General features: G+C 46.2%; 1 protein-coding gene across 1 annotated transcript; it reads right to left on the bottom strand.

The window, feature by feature from the left end:
- Positions 1 to 243: 243 nt before the first annotated feature.
- Positions 244 to 14707, bottom strand: pgap1 (post-GPI attachment to proteins inositol deacylase 1). Its single transcript, XM_030786833.1, has 26 exons — positions 14576 to 14707; positions 13391 to 13544; positions 10791 to 10966; positions 10501 to 10672; positions 8952 to 9112; positions 8657 to 8709; positions 8342 to 8408; positions 8160 to 8265; positions 7649 to 7707; positions 7275 to 7358; positions 6819 to 6868; positions 6634 to 6685; positions 5602 to 5679; positions 5078 to 5153; positions 4658 to 4731; positions 4463 to 4514; positions 4260 to 4326; positions 3944 to 4049; positions 3820 to 3858; positions 3097 to 3281; positions 2622 to 2852; positions 1576 to 1711; positions 1210 to 1260; positions 847 to 1058; positions 589 to 693; positions 244 to 427 (listed from the first exon to the last, which is right to left on the bottom strand). The coding sequence occupies exons 1-26, from the start codon at positions 14705 to 14707 to the stop codon at positions 286 to 288; spliced, it is 2820 nt and encodes a 939-aa protein (XP_030642693.1). The 3' UTR covers positions 244 to 285.
- Between the last annotated feature and the right edge of the window lie 425 nt (positions 14708 to 15132).

Raw genomic sequence — 15132 nt, 5'->3', positions numbered from 1 at the left:
CACAGCCGCTTGTATAAATTTGAAAATAAAAATAAAAAAAAGGTAGAAAAATCAGAAAACAAATAAAGATACATCCAAGTGAAGACTTCTGACATAATACCCTGTTAAGAATCTCTAAGCTGTCATCCTTAACCAGTGTCTGAAATCCAAAAACACATTACAATATCATATCTGTCCTACTGTGACCCGTAGGATGGATAACCCTAAGGCTGTTTGGGCTAGGATGGGTTTACCATGGGTTAAGGTTTTAATCCAGGGTGGATTACTGGTGAGTCAGAGAAAAGGTCAGAGGTAACAGGAAGCAGCCAGGAAAGCCAGGGCTGCAGAGAGGAAGTGGGTGACTCGATACAGGTGCAGAGGTGAGAAGGTCACCATGGCAACACACAAGGGCAGCAGCAGTTTGGAGGTCAAACGGAGCAAGAGTTTACTGAAACATATGGAAAAACACAGGTGTATATCTAAATGTGAGTTTACACATAAACACAAACACACACATGAACAAACTTTATCATCATTATGACTCAAGACACCACAATAATGCACACTTAATACACACACACACACACACACACACACACACCCCCTCACCTGTGTTTAAGCCTGAGAGTGTTGCAGTTGATGAGCAGCACACTGGAAATGATCAGAGGCACTGTATGTGGCCAGAATGGGTCAGGATCCAGATGAGCAGAGTGTCTGTGAGGAAGACTTCAGAGGTTAAATCATCTACCCAGAAGAGCACACACACACACACACACACACACACACACACACACACACACACACACACACACGTTACCACCACACAGTGTCATGTGTGAATATGGAAATGTAAACACATATCTGTACCTGAGGTTTCGTGTCCAGTGGAGGAGGGACGGGCCACTGAGCATCATGGGTAGAGTGAGCAGAGCAGAGACACTCAGGTGCAGCTGCAGATCATCTCTGACATCCTGCAGTACTGACTCAGACAGCAAGGGGGCGCCGTTACATTCAGATCCGGTTTGCCTGTCACCGCTCCCAAAGCCGTTCTCTGCCTTCTCAGGGACCTTCTGCGGGGCCTGGTGCAGACAGCATCAGTGATCTAACCAAGCATGTCAATAACCACAATTCCCTTCATGGACTCCAGCTCATCCACGCTGGCAATCAACGCTGATGTGATGTTTTTACCTAAATGTGAAATGTGGAATTACGCTTATTTCTCACACTCACCAGATTGAGCATGTGGCTTAAGGACCTGTCTGTCATTTGTAATCTGATGACCTGGAAAAAAACAAAATTATTCAGACACAGAATGACAAAATTTCATTAAGAGGTCAATAAAAAAACCCCAGTCTGCTTAGTATAACTATGAGGAATATTTCAGAATAGTCCACAGAAAGGCTATGGAAATCTGGGTAAAATCACTCAAAACTCAATCAGTGAGTTGACTTATTTAGAGTAGCGTAGGATTGCAATCTCTCTGTCATACAGTGAGGGAGAAATGAGTATTTGATGACGCGTTCTCTCACAAACACTCAAACTGACAGAGGGACACAGTCACACTATAGTGGAACAGAAGGTTCTAGAGGTTCCCACCCTGTAGAGGTGAAGCAGGAAGGCGACAGTGACCGCCAGAGCCCCACAGGTGGCTCCGCCCAGCACCGTCAACGCAGTGATAAAGAGGATCTGTGTACGCAGACGGAGAGTGGCACAGTCCCGAGAAACAGAGGGCCTGAGAACACACACACACACACACACACACACACACACACACCACACACGCACACACACCCCACACACGCACACACCCCACACACACACACACACCGCACACACACACACCGCACACACACACACACCGCACACACGCACACACCGCACACACGCACACACCGCACACACCGCACACACCGCACACACACACCGCACACACACACACACACAACACACACACACACGCACACACACCGCACACACACCGCACACGCACACACGCACACACGCACACACACACACACACACAAACACACACATCACACACACACACCCACACCGCACACACACACACACACGCACACCACACACACACAGACAGAGTACATCAAGACCTTCAAATAGTGAAGTTTAGATTCAGACTAAAATCTTGTCTACAGTGCATAAACACACACATGCAGTGAATAAACTCTTTCAAAGTGGCATTCAAATCCATACTAAAATCATGTTTATACTGAATGAGTTAACACACAGACACAACCATACAGTACATATACATATATATACACAATCAGATGTGTGCGAACAGAACCTGTGAAGCTTTGATTGTTAGACTTGATCTCACTGTAAAACTGAACAGATGGCAGCAAACAAAGCAGGCTTGTCTCTCACTTTACAACAACACAGAGCAGAGTTTATATCAGAGTAAAACACTATGTCAGTGTATTGCGGAGGAGGCTGGCTGAAGTCTCTGCTGATGCATCTTTCATGAACATTACCCATCCCTTACGAAACGATTATAAATCTTCTCTTAAAAAAAGATTACACGACTAAATCGTTTCTGTCCTTATGCTCCAGAGCCAGGGCTGAAATCTGAGTGACGCTGCTCACGTGAGCATGTGAAGCCTGGGGGGGGGGGGGGGCAGTACCTGTGCAGGGGGGCGAGAAGGAACGAGAGCATGCGCAGAGAAAGACGGAGGACGGCGCTGGCCCAGAATGCCACGGCAGCCCCCAGCACACACAGGAGGAGAGACACCAGGTGGGTCCAGTCCTGGCTGGGCTGTGTTGCACTGTGGGACATGTCCTCCAGGGGCGTGAAAGGAAGTGTGTCCACCAGGGGGAGCCCAAGAGCCGACCAGCTCTCCTGAAACCAGTCAAATCTGCCAGAGATGAGGAGGGGAAACAGAGCGGGGTTTATGGTGAGAGTGGTGGAGTGAATGAGGAATATAACAGAGGAAGAAAAGGGAGAGGAAAATAATGTCAACATATGAGCAGAGGGGAACACAGAGGTAGGGGGAAGAAGAGAACACAGGCACCAGAGAACAGGAGAGAGAGAGTGAGAGATATGTGATGTGAATTGACACGCAGCTGGTCTGAAATGAGGCAGGGCTGTCTCTCTCTCACTTGAGCAGTAGGTGAAGCGTGTAAACGGGCAGCTGGACTTTATGAGGCTGCAGTGCTTCAGCCACAGCGTCAGTCATTCCCAGCGGACGACCCGTCCGGAGGAGGGAGCTCAGCTGTCTTCCCAGAGCCAACAGGACCGTGACGGACATGTACACGGGCAGTACCGTCCCGCAGAACCGCAACACCTGAGGATCACACCACAACATGTTCTCTTAACGCATCAGAAAAAACGTTCAGCTATTGGTCCGTTTATGTGTCAGTCAAGTTTCGGTTCTTCCAGGACATTACAGAGCTATCCCCACTTTGTTTTACTGTTGATTCAAATGTACAATAGAACTGTCTCTCTCTCCCTCTCTGGTTTCACACCACAGTCTGTTCACTTGCTGATATAGTTCAGGTTGAATGAAGCAGAAATGGGCTGAACAAACTAACTCACCTGGAGCCTTATCATCCTTATCTCTCAGATTAGAAAAAAAAATATTTTCCCTGAATGTAAAAGTAAATTTGCTCTATGATATTCTGTATTTGAAATGAGTGTGATTTAAAACAGTATATAATAGCAGCAAAACGCTCAGTGGCTGACTGGTTTCTCTAGTTTCTAATCAGGGGGGAAATCAATTTTGGATCATGTGATCAGAAATAACTTGTGCATCAGAATGCAGTGTAGATTGTAAAATCATGAGGTAAAAAGCGATATCGCCCTGATACGCGCTATAACCGTACCTGTCCCAGGACTCTGGGGAAGGAGGTCCGCACAGACACCTGAGGCAGGAAGACACAGTGTGTTATTCACGGTTTAACACGTGTTTGAACAGCTGGGTGGACTGCTGGGCAGCGAGTGCAGTACCTTATACTGGCAGTTAGGGGCAGTGTGGAGCTGCAGAATGGCACTTGAGGAGTTGTCAGGTCGCTGGGTGTGAAGCATGGCCGATATTTCAGTTACAGAAGGAACGCTGAGAGGGGGAGGGAGAGAGCGAGAGAGAGAGAGAGAGAGAGAGAGAGAGAGAGAGAGAGAGAGAGAGAGAGAGACGTGCAGGTGAAAAAAATTAGAGAATGAAGGAGATTTAGTGAGGGAAATGGCAATAAGGCTGGTAACAAAACAAAGAGACATACAGACCAGGAACAGAGCAATGGGTGTTTTTTTGTTTTGTGTCTGTCCTTACTTTGCTGTGGTGAAAGTGTCTTCTCTAAACCAGGGCACCTTCATTCTGTACACACTGGGCAGTCTGTCTACACACCAAACAGAGAGGAGTGTTTGGGGTGTGGTGAAGTGCGAGTTTATTGTCTAACTGTAGAAATCACACTGGCTTCCAAACGTAACGGACAACACAGAGGCCGAACTGTCATTATGCTCTATGTGCTTTACCTCTGGGGGATTTACAGTGACTCACAATGCTGATTCTGAAGGCCTGATAGACCTACGGACAGAAAAATGAAACGAAAGAGTTACATTTCTATAAGTCTCTTTTTTTTTTTTTCCTTAGGGGGAGGAAAAGTGGCAGAAGGGAGAAGAGTTGGAGCAGAAAAGAAAGAGGAGAAAAAGCGAGAGAGCGAGTGTTACCTGGTGAAAGTGTTGCAGCTGTAATGTGTGGAGGAGGCCTGAGGAGTTAATAGTGATTTCACTGGCAGTGAGACCTGCAAACAGAAAGAAGAAGAGAACAGGAATTACACACAAAAAGGTCTCAACTAAACCTCCTGTCCAGACAACACAATACGCAAAGCAGACCTTAACCACTTCAGCAGTTTGCCAGGCCAATCTAACTCTATCTATGAGAATCCAAAATTCAAAGGAGTTACCTTGATTGAAACTTTAGGTGAATAATTATGAAATGTGGTCAGATTTATCTTAAACAGTGACCTGTAGCCCATGCTGCTGATAAAGCAGTCAGCCCTGTGTACTGTATGGTAATCCTTAATGCGTATTTATACTGAGATGGGAAAGGCTAGGCGTGTAGAGCCTGGCCTGAGAGGTGAACCTTACCCAGGGAGAGGACATGAGGGACAGGCAGGGAGACAGTTTGGCTCTCCTCCCTCTGCCACTCACACTCCACCATGAACTGTGCCCCACACACACACACACACACACACACACACGCACACACACACGCACACACACACGCACACACACACGCACACAGACACGCGGCATTAGAGACAGTGCAACATGAGGCACAACTGATTGTGCACGGGGGAAAATTCAGTGCACATGTATGTAAAATAATGGACAACTTTACAATATTTAGATAAAGAGTCAGTTCTGGTCTGAAGAGGCTGGTTTTGGAATAGTGGGTCGCCACACAAAATATTATGGTGTCTGGTCAAACTGTTTCAAAATGTATATGTCAACAAGTCAACTATAATGCAATAATACTCTTAAAAATCTCTCTATCTTTTCAAAGCTACAAACATACCTCTTACTATCTATTAAATGCCACAAACCCTATATACAATGCACTTTTGACAGTAACGTTATTTATTAAGAGTGTTGCCAGGTTAATGATGTACCTGTCTCCCACTCAGGTTAGAGGCACTGACGACCAAATGAGAAACGGCAGACAGCTCACTCAGTTTCACCGTTACAGCCTATGAAGAGAGAGGATGGACCAAACTGACCAATCAGAGTGCAGGGCTCATAAACAAGGCTCTAAAACACAGACCACAGGGCTGAAGATCATCATTTCAGTCTAATCTTAGGGCGAAAGGGGAAGGAAGTCCAGGTCATCCAAACCGTCATGAGTCTCTTATCGCTCTGAGTGATATCTTGAGGAAGTTGTCAGAGCGTGGACCTCACAGTTTCACAAGATACAAGATCCGTGAGAAAAAAAAAAAAAAAAAAGAAGAAAACCAGATGAGGAGATGAATTCTCCCTGGCCTGGGTGTGTGGAGAGAAAGGAGAGATGGAGGAGGACAAAGGGGCTGTGGTGTGAGGGGGAGGAGGACAGAGGGGCTGTGGTGTGAGGAGGAGAGGGACAGAGGGGCTGTGGTGTGAGGGGGAGGAGGACAGAGGGGCTGTGGTGTGAGGGGGAGAGGGACAGAGGGGCTGTGGTGTGAGGGGGAGGAGGACAGAGGGGCTGTGGTGTGAGGGGGAGAGGGACAGAGGGGCTGTGGTGTGAGGGGGAGGAGGACAGAGGGGCTGCGGTGTGAGGGGGAGGAGGACAGAGGGGCTGTGGTGTGAGGGGGAGAGGGACAGAGGGGCTGCGGTGTGAGGGGGAGGAGGACAGAGGGGCTGCGGTGTGAGGGGGAGGAGGACAGAGGGGCTGCGGTGTGAGGGGGAGAGGGACAGAGGGGCTGTGGTGTGAGGGGGAGGAGGACAGAGGGGCTGCGGTGTGAGGGGGAGGAGGACAGAGGGGCTGCGGTGTGAGGGGGAGGAGGACAGAGGGGCTGCGGTGTGAGGGGGAGGAGGACAGAGGGGCTGCGGTGTGAGGGGGAGGAGGACAGAGGGGCTGCGGTGTGAGGGGGAGGAGGACAGAGGGGCTGTGGTGTGAGGGGGAGGAGGACAGAGGGGCTGTGGTGTGAGGGGGAGAAGGACAGATTTACCTTGAAAGCTGGAAGAAGCTCCGTCCCCATAGAAAGATCCACTGCCTGCAAACTGAGAGAAAACACTAAATCAGGAGACAGGAAACGGAGCAGGAGAGACAGATAGAAGAATGAAAGAGGTGAGGAGACAGAGGATAAGACAAAGAAAGTAAAGAGAGAGAGAGAGGAGAGAGGACTGGATTTACCAAACAGAACCATTCATCTGTGTACAGCCAAACAGCCAGCTGGACATTTCCTGTAAAAAAACACACCAGAGACAAATACAGCCATGAACCGTCTCATAAACAACTCCACACTTTCTCAAGACAAACCCCCCCGACACACACACACACACACACTCCTCTCTGTGTGGTTAGATTCTACATGCAGCGTTTTTAAACTACTAACACTGATATTACTATTAAACAAAAATGGTTTTGCATGCACAGTCACACACTAGTTCTGAAGTAAACTGATCACTGTGATGGGCTCTATGTTAAAGAAAATCACTTTACAGCAGTGCATAATCATTATGTATGTATGTATATTTGTGTGTGCGTGCATATACTCTAATTAAACATAAATAATTCTGAATTAAAACGCTGCAAGTCTATGTAGGGCTCTGTTATTAAGCGCTGACAGGAAATGAAACCTCTGCTCACCAGGTTACTACTATGGCAGTGGAAGTGACTGTAGGCTCTCCTCCGACTGGACAGGGCAAACAGGAAGTACTTCATTTGTGCTTCCTGTAGAGAGTCAGACACTTTCGTCAGAGTAGATAACCAGGTTAATTACTGTGACAGTGTTAATGTAACAGATAACCAGGTTAATTACTGTGACAGTGTTAATGTAACACATAACCAGGTTAATTACTGGGACAGTGTTAATGTAACAGATAACCGGGTTAATAACTGTGGCTGTGTTAATGTAACACATAACCAGGTTAATTACTGGGACAGTGTTAATGTAACAGATAACCGGGTTAATAACTGTGGCTGTGTTAATGGTGTATGCTGAGGTCGTCATGGTGACCCACCTTGGGTGTGCTGTAGAAAAGCCGAAGAGTGTTCACCTCACTCCATGCCTCTAAGGGAGCTAAAGAGAGAGAGAGAGAGAGAGAGAGAGCACGAGAGAGAGAAAGAGAGAGAGAGAGAAAGAGAGAGAGAAAGAGAGGGAGAGAGAGCACGAGAGAGAGAAAGAGAGAGAGAGGGAGCACGAGAACAAGAGAGAGACTTTACATTTTCTTATTTTATAATTTTGTAACTTTTTTTTTTTTTGTATAATTAATGCCAGGAACTCCCCTTTCTGGGGGCTGAGGCGGTGCCCTTTACAGGGACATTGGATGTGGCAGTGTAGCACTTTACTTGACCGCATGCCCTTGCTGACGTCCACTGTGGCTCAACCAGGCTAGAACTGCCGACCCTCACATTGCGAGGTGAGTGCCTAACCAACCGATCCACAGCGGCTACCTTATTTTTTTTTTTGTGATTATTTTGTTACTTCAAAAAAAGAAAAAAGATTCTGTGTTGAGTTGAAATGAGCCGTACCTGTGAAGGTCACTGGAGTTTCAAGCTGGTTGCCAGGCACCTGTACAGGGTGTCTAATGAAGTGGTGATTCAACACAGACATTCTCTTCTCAATGTTCTCTGTGAACTGGCAGAAAAACACAGCAATTAAGCAGGTACACACACTCAGGCACACACTCACTCACACACTTACAGACACTTACCTGCCTCGTTTCAGGTTCGATGAGGTCAAAGAAAGCCCGGACTGTGGCCAGAACCAGCTCCTTACACCTTCAATCACAATCATGCAACAAAGAGTCATTCACTCTCACTATCACAGATCTATCTAAGAAGAATTACAACAGGTTACTGGAAGTACTGAGCATAAATGCCTACACAGCTAGATTAAAATATTTAAGAAGCCTTCGAATTAATAATAAAAATAGTCATTAATAATAATTAACACTAAGTTTCTGTGTTTCTGCTTTCTCGTCTGTTAACAGAGATGAAAAACTTTAAATCTAATGAATGACACCTACCACACAATCGAGAGATGATCTGTAGACACCCAGGTCCTGGGAACAGCAGTGACCTTCAGTGCAAAACACAGCACCACAGAGAGAGAGAGAGAGTCACACAGAAAGAGAGAGAGAGAGAGAGAGAGGGAGAGAGAGAGGGACACAGAGAGAGAGACAGAGAGAGAGAGACAGAGAGAGAGAGACAGAGAGAGAGAGCTCTGAAGTCTTTGATAGAGGTCATGGCATTTCATTTAATGACGAGTGCCAAAAAAAGCTACATTTCAAACAGGGATTATCAGTCGCGTCTCTGTCTTACCACCAGGGAGATCTTGTTAAGGTCATCCGAGGGGCAGGGCAGTGCTGTCAGCCCGGACCGCACCTGGTAGTCACGGTAACCACCTCCCGCAGAGAGAACCGTGACGTTCTGCAGGTCCTCTGCACCCGCAACCCACTTCTGCCTAACAGCCGAATAAAACTCTGTCCAACACACGGGAGGGAGATGTAAAAAGTCTGACCCCTGCATTAAAGGTCTCTGAGAATATTTAGGTTTGTGTTTTATTGTGAGTGACAAAAATACATGACACGCAGTCAATTCTGTGTAGGTGAGGCAGGTTTGGGTTAAACGTATCTTACAAATAAGTAAATGTTCTTTTTTTTACTCAAAGATAATGAATTTGTAAACTTTCCTTGTACTTTATCAACGTGTGAACAAACCCAATATTTCTAAGCCCAGTCCTCACACAAGGCCAGGCCTGAATAATGTGTTTGTTTTAGCTTTGTGCTAACTCATCTGATTGAGCTCAGTCAGTGGTTCATACTTGTCTAATCAGCTGAATCAGGTGGGTCAGTACAGCACACAACTCTACACAGGATAAACTGAACTCCTGACGTCTGACCTTAACAACTCTACACAGGACAGACTGAACTCCTGACCTAAACAACTCTACACAGGACAGACTGACTGAACTCCTGACCTAAACAACTCTACACAGGACAGACTGAACTCCTGACGTCTGACCTTAACAACTCTACACAGGACGGACAGACTGAACTCCTGACCTAAACAACTCTACACAGGACAGACTGACTGAACTCCTGACCTAAACAACTCTATACAGGACAGACTGAACTCCGGACGTCTGACCTAAACAACTCTATACAGGACAGACTGAACTCCTGACGTCTGACCTTAACAACTCTACACAGGACAGACTGAACTCCTGACGTCTGACCTAAACAAACCTATACAGGACAGACTGACTGAACTCCTGACGTCTGACCTTAACAACTCTACACAGGACAGACTGAACTCCTGACGTCTGACCTAAACAAACCTATACAGGACAGACTGAACTCCGGACGTCTGACCTAAACAACTCTATACAAGACAGACTGAACTCCTGACGTCTGACCTTAACAACTCTACACAGGACAGACTGACTGAACTCCTGACCTAAACAACTCTACACAGGACAGACTGAACTCCTGACGTCTGACCTAAACAACTATACAGGAAAGACTGAACTCCTGACCTAAACAACTCTACACAGGACAGACTGAACTCCTGACCTAAACAACTATACAGGACAGACTGACTGAACTCCTGACGTCTGACCTAAACAACTGTACAGGACAGACTGAACTCCTAAAGCCTGTAGTAAACCTACAGACTTTCCATGTAGAACAAAGATTGCATTTCTACAATGTAACCCTGTTTCTCTAGTCTTTTCATTCAGTTGAACTGACATAAAAAAAATCAGTTTCAAATTGAGAACAGCATCTTTGACATGAATGACATTTGACCCAAAAGCATGTCTGTGTGTGTGTGTGTGTGTGTGTGTGTGTGTGGATTTGGAGTGCATTACCCAGTATGTGTGGATCCAGTGAAAGGACTGGAGCCTGGTGTGGGGAGGCCTGGGTGATGATAAGACTGACCAGACTGGGGTTAAACCGGGGGAGGGTGAACAAGGCTCGGGCCACCACCCCTCCCATGGAATGACCCACCAACACCACGCTCGTGGGGGGGTTCGGCCGGTCCTGTATAAACACAGGCAGATTTTTTTTTGGTTATATATTATTAGAACTTAATTGGAATTGCAGGCGGTTAATTTGAGTTCCATGATATTCAGTGTCGTGAATTGCGGTGACCTCTGACCTTGTAGAGGCGGAGTATGGCCTTGATGCTCTCGTGGAGGAAATGCGTCTGTCGGCGGAGACTTCCCCCGTACAGCGCCACCAGCTCCTCGTTAAAGTCGACGGTGAAGACATTCATGTGGAGACCACTCTCCATGGCCTCAGCCTTCCTCAACGCCACAGAGCCCAGAGAACGAGCTGTCGACCGGGAAACAGGAACTCAGTCTCACCCCTTTCTACCCCAGCATCTCACCAGCCTCAGATACAGGAACTCAGTCTCAGATACAGGAACTCAGTCTCACCCCATTCTATCTCAGCCTCAGATACAGGGACTCAGTCTCACCCCATTCTACCCCAGCATCTCACCAGCCTCAGATACAGGAACTCAGTCTCACCCCATTCTAGCCCAGCATCTAACCAACCTCAGATACAGGAACTCAGTCTCAGATACAGGAACTCAGTCTCACCCCATTCTACCCCAGCATCTCACCAGCCTCAGATACAGGAACTCAGTCTCAGATACAGGAACTCAGTCTCACCCCATTCTACCCCAGCATCTCACCAGCCTCAGATACTCATTACCAGCTTAGAGCTAAAGCAGGGTCTCCTGAACACATCCTGAGCTTCAACAGACTCACTCTAGAGTCTATAAATTGCTGCATGTCTGACTCAAACAGTAAACTGTTCACCCTTCCCATGTGTAGAATAGAATAGAAATCATATAGAGTATATCAGAGAGAGACTATGGGAGCGACATAACTGGAAGGACCCTGGCTGAGGTGCAGAGGCACCAGAGTTAAAACCATTCTTAAAGTGTCTAAAGTCGACATTCAAGTAAGTCTGGGTTACACACTGTGAACACTAAGGACTGGAATTACTTGTTCTCAGCTCAGCCTGCACAAAAGGATTTAATACACCCGAGTCTCACATTTTAGTCTGCGTTAACCTGACCCCATGAAAACATACTGAAAGTACGGTAACTATTTTTTGGGTTTCTTTGATGGAGTTGCTTTCCCCCATGTAAAGAGGTCTTTAATACTTAACTGTGTATTCACTGGTCTCCAACACTGTAAGAACAGGTTAAACAAAGTGCAGGTTAGATGGGCCCTTTAACGTGAACCAATCACGTCTTGCTCCTACGACACTGTGTATATCCCGTAATGTCTCTAACGAAGAACTTACTCCTCAGTGTTAATATAAAGTCACTATTTCATTTCACATTTGTTACACAGCGACGGGACGCAGAAGCTGAGGAAACAGTCAGGTCTGATCATCACTTCAGAGACAGAGGAGTTCCATTTCTGGACGGAAATCTCACCAATCTGTGCTATAAACAGCCCTCAAACACGGGATCAATACTCTTACAGATACTGTATTTCAGTAAATTGTAATATCAGACAATGCTTTAGGAGGTAGCAATTGAAAATGAATCATTGAGGGGAAAAGGTAAGCTTCAGCCATAATGAATAATAAATGATTTAAGAAGAAGTAGGAGTACTTTATTTGTCACACACACACACACACACACACACACTGAGCAGTGAAATGCAGCCTTTGCATTTAACCCATCCTAACACCAGTGAGCACACACTAGAGACACACACTATGAGCTAGGAGCAGTGGGCAGCTGCCGGCGTCGACGCCTGGGACCAACTCCAGGTCTTTTCGCCAGTGCCTTGGTCAAGGTCACTGACAGGAGCACTAATCCTAGCATGCATGTCTTTGTGGTGGAGGGAAACCGGAGCACCCGGAGGAAGCCCATGCAAACACGTGGAGAACATGCAAACTCCACACAGAAAAGACACATTCAAACCCAGGGCCTTCTTGCTGTGAGGCAACAGTGCTAACCACAGAGCCACCATGAAGTCCTTGTTTATCTGTGGTATAAAATCATACTCAGAGTTCGAATTACAGGGGGGATTGAGGGGGTCTGACCCCCCTAATTAAGATATCCTATTCTATATAGCCCTAGAGAAAAACTTGACCCCCCCCCTCCAATTCTCATTGTATAATTCGCACTCTGATCACACTGACTGTGTTAGACACACAGGTCCTGGTCACAGTGTAATGACTGTACATTGATTAACAACCGATAGAAAAAACTGGTTGGAAATTGAAGCTACAAGGTAAAAACGGCTCTGAACATGGAGATCGATAACTTTCTAAAATTTGTGAGTCAGAAACAGCAGGCAGATGAGAAACCAAAAAAAAACCAAACAAACATGTGATGTTCAGTGAAACATCTGTGTGTGTAAGTGAGAGAGGGAGACAAAGCCAGATTGAAAGCGAGAGGATGAGAGTAAGAATGTGCGTGTGCGTGTGCGTGTGTGTGTGTGAGTGCGCGTGTGTGTGTGTTTGTGTGTGCGTGTGTCAGTTGGTTTTTACCACCTCCACTCAGCCTGAGGGTAATCTGAATTCACAGATGGACACTGTGCTTCATGTACACAACTGCACAAAGCCTTTCTCACATAAATACACAAACAAGAGGATAACGGCCATTACCGTCCAAAATCTCATTTTTCATGTTAACCACTTCACAAACTACTCACACTACAGTAACACTGGAGTAAGACAGGCACCCAGGGTTAGACATAACCGTGTCATTACAGAGAGCTCCCTTACCTTGTTTATAACTCCCAGCATTCCCAGGCAGAAAGAGCACAGGGGCACCAGTAAGCTTCAGTCCTCTGGTCTCCTGAGCATACAAACCTTCCCCATATAGGTAGAGGCCATAGGCTGGGTACTGTCGCACGACACGTCGGGGCAGCGGCACACGCTACGGTCACATGCACAGAAGGAGAAAAGCTAAATTAACATCAGCTACTCACAGCTGACCCACACTCTGAAATACAAAGATATAAACCAAGGAAGAGTGAACCCTCTCTGAAGATTTCATCTATATGAGTTATTATCAGACTTCCAAACCCTCATTGAAAACACCAAGATGGTTATTACATGCACAGGCCTTGTGGAACTATATCTGTTGTGGACCCTGGAGGAGAACATTGGTCACCTTGAATCACAACGACATTGAATTGTGTGTGCACAAAATTATTGTAGCAATGATTGAACGGTGTGCTGTTGTATGTATGTTACAGTAATGACTTCATGTGGCACCGATGTGCGTGTGGGCAGAGTGTGGGAGTATGTGTGCGCGCGCGTGCGTGTGTGTGTGTGAGAGAGAGAGAGAGAGGGAAAGAGAGAGAGGAGGGGAAGACGAGTAGTGATGGACTACAGGACCGTATCACCCTAAGCACAAAGTTGTCAGGTTTCATTAACTAAAAGGTGACGCGATTATACATACACCTGACAACACGCCATAAGGTCACCGGCCATCCCCGATCTTTAAAGCTTATCCTCGCCGCGCAACACGTACTTGACACCTCAGGTGACAGGAAATGGTGGACAGCAAAAACCACAGGTATGAAGAGGATTAGGAAATTACTGTTTGAACAATAACGTCGTTACAGCAGCGCAGTTTTTAAAAGTCCACATGACTGTCCATTTGCAGTTAGTATAACACGACTGTTTGTAACAGCGTTGATAACGCAAAGGTGTTGACAAAACAACAGGTAGGATATTGGTAGTTAAGAGTAAGAGGGAAACAGCAGAACTAAGTAACAGAATGACAACCATATCAGTGAGCACTTGAGTGTCTGTAACGAATATTAGCGTCTCCGTTACACAGAGAAAGCAAGAGGGAAGAACCACAGCCTTGTGTAGAACACTATATAAAACCCTACACAGAAATAGGTTTCACGGCTCCCCATAGTAAGATCGCAATTCTGTAATGTAGCAGCTACTCACCCGGTATTCTGGATACTCGAACATGTATGTCATGCTACATCTGTTTTCTTCAAAACCGAAAAGCAGTTCGCGCAGTCCTATAGCCAGAAGCCCGAGCGCACAGCTGTAGAATGCAAATGTAGTAACACTCATGGTTCCAGGTGTTGTGCTTTGACTTTAATCACAGATATTTCGCCTCGATGTCTCCATTTTCTCCGCTCAGTGAAAGCCCACACTACCAGTTTAGACCTATGAGAGGCGCTCCGTTGGGTTGAAAGGCAACTTCTGGTCTGACATCACTAGATTGGCAGAAGCCGTAGCCAATTAAAACGATCCTTCAGGGGACTTGACCAGTAAAATACATCAAGAACGGAGGTTTGACAAAGGTGATTTCATTTTAAAGCAATATTGCTATTTAAATCTTTTTCAATTTTGATCACCCTCGCGGTTCTACACGTAGTGTAATGGAACGCAAATTAATCGCTTACTTTAATTCGAATATGAAAGATTGTACAATCGGACCTTATTTAAATAAGGACAAAACAAACCAACAGGTTGAAAATGTCAATATTTATTCC

This window comes from Chanos chanos, chromosome 10, assembly GCF_902362185.1.
Source record: "Chanos chanos chromosome 10, fChaCha1.1, whole genome shotgun sequence".
Taxonomy (NCBI): Eukaryota; Metazoa; Chordata; class Actinopteri; order Gonorynchiformes; family Chanidae; genus Chanos; species Chanos chanos.
This window is presented reverse-complemented; position numbering and strand designations above follow the sequence as displayed.